General features: G+C 28.7%; 1 protein-coding gene across 1 annotated transcript; it reads left to right on the top strand.

Annotated features, from left to right (window-relative positions):
• Positions 1-5,158: 5,158 nt before the first annotated feature.
• Positions 5,159-5,773, top strand: LOC112769872 (protein DMP7-like). Its single transcript, XM_025814330.2, has one exon. The coding sequence runs from the start codon at positions 5,159-5,161 to the stop codon at positions 5,771-5,773; it is 615 nt and encodes a 204-aa protein (XP_025670115.2).
• The last annotated feature ends 227 nt before the right edge of the window (positions 5,774-6,000 follow it).

Genomic DNA, 6,000 nt, shown 5'->3' with positions numbered 1-6,000 from the left:
TGAGAGAGTTGGTTATGAACAAAAGAATAAGACGAGGAAGGTGGTCATGAAACTGAAAGAAGCATTATACTGTGAGTAACTGTAAACGGTTAAGTTGTTAGTGTGGTGGGGCGAAGAACAAGAGTAGTGGTGTGTTGGTGAGAGTAATAATACTGTTTGGTTTGAGTGTGGGGCGAAGTGCGTGTGGGTGGATTTGGTGTTATTTACTTATTTTGCATGGGGAAAGAAAGACGGAAAAAAACTGGGAAAGGATCAAGAGATGGGTGCCATTATGTTCCTATTTTTGTCTGTGAAATAATGAAATTATCTTCTTTTTTTTGTATGCTTTTTATATTTTTATTTTGAATATTTAAAATGTTGATAAAAATAAAAGAAAATAATAAAAAAATTTATGTTAATATTATAAAAATGAATAATATATATAATTATATAAATATCATTTTTTATTTTTCTGTTTTTGGTTTTTAAAGATAAAAAAGAGGTGGCTTGTTACGGTTGATTTAACAAGTGAGTACAAATTTGGCATGTAAAGCAAATTTATTAGATTTTTTATTTAAATAAGTTAAATAAATATTTTAATTACCAAAATAAATAATTATTGTCATTTTGGCACATAAGGCCTCATCCGTAACAACCCAAACCACATGCTAGCACGATATTGTCCACTTAGCTTTAGCACACAAAGCCTTACGGTTTTGCTTTTGACGATAGGGATGATAGCCGAAACCCCCCACACTTACTCGTCAAAACGCGTTATACTAGGGAGAGGTATGCACACCCTTATAAGGCATGTTTTGTTTCCCTCCCCAACCGATGTGGGACCTTACAATATTTCATATCTTCTTCTCTCCCGTTTTTCATACAAAAAGTAGGCAACAATGTCCAATAATAGCAGATATATGGTTGTCTGTGTGTACCAAAATTGTCGTATGAGAAACAGCGCTAATGGGGTGATATTTGAGTGTAAGAATCCGTTACTATTGCGCATTCGGCACGTAAGTTCGTTGTCCGAGTTGAAAAGTTTGATATTGAGCAACTTGGTGGCACATGGAGAAGAGAGTTCGAAAGGATGGGGTATAGGTTGCTAGTACCATTGGGTAATGGAATTTTCTGATTTCGACTATTTCGGGTTCATGGCGACGAGCATGTGCGACTGATGTTCGACATCCATGGGAGAATCATGGCGGATTCCACCAAGGTTGGTGATGTTGGTGGTGGTGGTTCTGTACATTCGACATTTGTGCAGGATGACCCACCTCTCGTACCACCACCGATTCATGTTGCCAGTCCCGTGGAAGACATGGAGGTGGGTGAGGAAGACTTCAACGAAGAGTACGTTGCGGATAACAACGATAGTGATTCTTCTAAAGATGATGAAGAAGAGGAGTTTGTACCGAAGACGCCGGCCGAGACAGCGGTGCGCTATGTTTTGTCTCTCCCTACCCGATTTTGACACTATCAGATGTACCAAGTTACTATTATACATTGGATATGGACGTTATGCATGAGAAATCTCCATTTTTCAACACCTTCTGATTCGCAACTATAGCATGTTCAACAAAGTATTTTGGACTTTTCCATCCTGTGTTGAGGCTTTCAAGCATTGCAAGCAGTGGATAATTATTGCTCGAGAAAGGATAATTATCAAGTATTGATTGATTTGGTCCAGCTTTAAGATAAACTCGACGAATTTCATCTCTTTTACTTGGATGAAATTAAACTTCCAAATCATTGGTCGAATTCATGAATCTCTTACCAAATGACATACTTCCATTTGTTCAGGATTAAGTCGTGGGCGCTTTGACTTTGAATTATCTTGTTGAGGAGTTAAAATACTCATGTTTGATACCTCAAGTATTGAAGAGGTTGGTGTTGATGTAACAACATTAGAAACATTTTCACTCTTCTCGCTAGTTTTTCTAAAAAAAAGTGTCTATTGTTTTCATTTTGCTCATGATTCAACTAAATTACTACAATTAAGAATTTACATAAATAATAAGATAAACATTATGCAACTTAACTAAACTCAATTTATTTTATTTTTTGCAAATCAATAATATCAATGTCATAAACAATTAATAATGAAAACAAATTTTAAAAAATACAAGGATAACATTATAATTACATAATTATCATCTTCAATTTTTTTCAAAAACCTAAATTATTATTATAATATTATAAATTAGATAAATAAATAAATATATAAATTATTAAAAAAATAAAAGAAATAACTTAAAAAAAAGAAGAATAAAAAATGATAATGGAAGATCAAAGACTTCTTATTATCTTTTAAGTTGTAATAATAATGAAAATATAGAGTGATATTTTATTTTTTAATTAAAAGAAAAAAATAGAAGAAATAATTTGTTGACTTCTTATTACTGTCCTTTTAAATTCTTCATTTCTAATATGAATTAGGACTTATTTTTTAACTAAACCTATGTCTATTCATAATCCAAATAATACACTACTTTTTAATTATTTTTTATTTCACCCTATGAATGAACATTACAGACAGGAAAACAATTTTTCAAATGGAAGGCCATATGTTTTTTTTAAGGGTCACTCTTTTACTTTTTATTATTTTTGTAAACAATTTTTTTTGGAGGGTCACTGCCTCCCATATAATATACCAAGCTTCGCCCCTGCACATACATGGAGGGTTTTTTTTTTAAGATGAATTTTAAGTATTTTAAAATTATCAATATTTTAACGATTTTAATTATTAATTTTAATTATAAAAATATTTAAAATATATATTAATTAAAATTCACAATTAAAATTTCTGAAAGATCAATTTTGTATTTTAGAAATATTTAAAAAAAATCTTTTATTTTCTAGAAGAAAAATACTATTTCTGTATGATAGTATCAATTTTAGCTAATATTGTTTTTTCTTAGAAGTTAGGACTACTCTTTCCCTAAACAGAATGCAATAAATTCGATTTTTTATTTTGGTACTACATAACAGTGTGCGAAACACACATATTAGTCCAGTTTGTAATTTATTATAGGTTGTGTAATAAATATTAAGTTTGATTTGTTATCAACGTAAGATTTGATCTAACATAAATTGTTAAATAGTATGATATTTTAAAAAAATAATAAACAAATAAAGTCAAAGATGTTAAAAAATAAAAAATATATATGAAATTAAAAAAATTAGTTTAGTCAACAAATATTTAAATATCATTAAAGATACAAGTTTAAATCTTCATTATTACATTTTTATATTAAACTACCATTTTATTAAAAAATATTTAAAATATTGATAAATTTATTAAGAAAAAAATAAACTAAAATTATAGTCATAAATAATAGATTTTCATTGACAAAATTATCCAAAATTTTTAAACTATCATTTAATTATTATATTAATTATCAAAAAATTATCTCTTTTATCGATATTAGGAATATTTTAGAAGGTTAATTCTATGATGTCTTTCATTTGATGTCTAACTTATTTTTTATAATAATTTTTAAATATTTTAAATATTTTTAAATTTCATATTTTTAAATATAAAATTAATTATTTAATTTTTTTAACAATTAGATAATAATTTTTAGGCAGTATAACAATTAGTAAATACCATTTTTAAAATTAAGAACTTATTCCAAAAATATGTATAATGATGAAACATATTTTTAATTTATTCTTAAGAATATTAAGATCAATTCTCAACCATTTATATATTACAAAATAAATGTATTTTTTTATAATATTCGGATAACCGGCTTTGAATATATATATATATATATATATATATATATATATATATAGAGGGGTGGCAAATGGGTTTAAATTCGTCGGGCTGACTCGTATAACCCGCAAAAAAAGGCGGAATGGGTTGAAAAATTGGGACCACCAAAGAACAAAAACTCACCTAATTCGCACTACTTAAACCGCGGATTTTTGCGGGATAGGCTTCTCTACGGGCTTAGTTTTTTTGGCAAGGGGGTATTTTTGTAATTTTTTAGCCAAAATTCAACTTTCTCCAACCCAACTTACAAGAGTATGAAAATGAAAATTGAATGTTTTGGATTATGCTTATATTTCTTTGGAGACAATATTTATAATTATGTTTATTTTCCTTTGGAGATAATATTTATAATTATGTTTTGGATGAAAACTTTGTTTATAATTATATTTATTAGATATTTATAATTACAAAAATTTTAATATTTGACCATTGGAAAAAAACAACCCACAATGTTTTTAAGGAAAGCTACACTATATACTACTATTTTAAAAAAAAAAATTTACTTGTATATTTTCTCTTGGCACTTTTAATTATTTATTGTGCAGAACTTTCTTATAAATTGAAGTGTTCTTTTTTTAGACCTTTTATTTATTATTTTTAAAATTTTAGGAACTCTAAGAGGTTTTAGACCACACCAGACTTAACAATAAGTTAATCTTAATACTTATAAAATAGTCTATAACAAACAAGAGTGTAGGTCAAGTCTTATCCGTTAAAAAAAAGCTTGATATGTTCTGTTTCCACCTCTACCAAGAAAGAAAAATACTTGAAGATGATTCATATGGTATATATACTTCAAAGTTGTAGGTAGAAATTACATCAATAATGTGAAAAAAATGACAACTAGAAATAGTATGTCATTCTAAACATTTTTTAAATCTAATTTAGCTTGCCTAACATAAAATAAATAATGAATAACTTTTAATGTATCTTAATAAAGTACAAATATATTAATTTTTTGTTTACCACATGTAACCTTTTTCTTTTATTTACACAGAGCGTGTAACATATTTTTTTTACCATAAATAGCTTTATAACTTTCACTTCCATAATCGTTATTAAAGAATTGATGCGGTTTAAACGAATTGGTTGAGGTAACGAGCTTCTAAGTTCTAATACCAAAGATAGCTTGTAAAATGAAATATATACAATATTATCCTCAACTCCCAAAAACAAAATTGAACTCAATTTTTTTTTTCTGTTTGCAACATACACACATTTTTGTTTTAGCTTTTTATATATAAAGATGAAATATATATCAATTCAAAAAAACAAAACAAGTGCATACAATTTTCGAAAAAACATCAAAAAGTTCGAGAAAAACTCAACCTAAACCCTAAATTCTAAAGCCGAAAGCTCGTATTCGAAGTTTTGTTCAGAATATAACTTCTTAGATTCATGGATATCGGTGTGGATACTCAAGCCTTACTAGAAAATGCACCAACACAACCTCAAAAACCATCAAAAACAGCAACAATAAAGACCATGAGAAAAGCATTCAAAGGATCAGCACATCTTGCAAATCTTCTTCCAACAGGAACCGTGCTCATATTCCAAATGCTAGCACCAGCTTTCACGCACCAAGGCGAATGCCACACCGTAACAAGCAAATTCATGACCATGGCTCTCTTAAGCTGTTGCAGCATTTCATGTTTTCTGTTGTCCTTCACGGATAGTTTCCGAGACGAAAGGGGGAAGGTTCGATATGGCGTGGCGTCGCTAAACGGGTTATGGGTTATGGATGGAGAGTCTATCAAGCTCCCAGTTGAAGAGGCATATAAGTATAGACTTAGGTTCATTGATTTCTTCCATGCATTCTCTTCCATTTTGGTTTTTGTGGCGGTTGCACTGTTTGATAAAAACATTGTGGGTTGTTTTTTTCCAAACCCTTCGGAAGAAGTGAAGGATATTCTAGCATCATTGCCCATGGGAATTGGATTTGTTTGCAGTCTTTTATTTGTTGCATTTCCCACCCAAAGACATGGGATTGGCTTCCCTCTCTCCCGTGAATAGTCGTCATATTAGATTTGAGCAAAAATGTTAACACCCAACAGAAAAATCAGTCATAATGTTTTATGTATAAATATTTGTGTTATTTATCCTATTTTTAATATATATTTTATATAAATAATTATTTTACTGTTTAATTTTTTGTGTATATCTAATATAATTGTAGATTAAATAATACCACTATATGTAAGTATACAAAATAGTAATTTTTATTAGCTACTTATTTTTAA

This window comes from Arachis hypogaea, chromosome 3 (assembly GCF_003086295.3).
Source record: "Arachis hypogaea cultivar Tifrunner chromosome 3, arahy.Tifrunner.gnm2.J5K5, whole genome shotgun sequence".
Taxonomy (NCBI): Eukaryota; Viridiplantae; Streptophyta; class Magnoliopsida; order Fabales; family Fabaceae; genus Arachis; species Arachis hypogaea.
The sequence above is the reverse complement of the archived record's forward strand: the minus strand, read 5'-3'. Positions and strand labels throughout refer to the sequence as shown.

Coding starts and splice junctions, on each gene's coding strand:
- LOC112769872 (XM_025814330.2), top strand. CDS start 5,159: ATGGATATCGGTGTGGATACTCAAGCCTTACTAGAAAATGCACCAACA.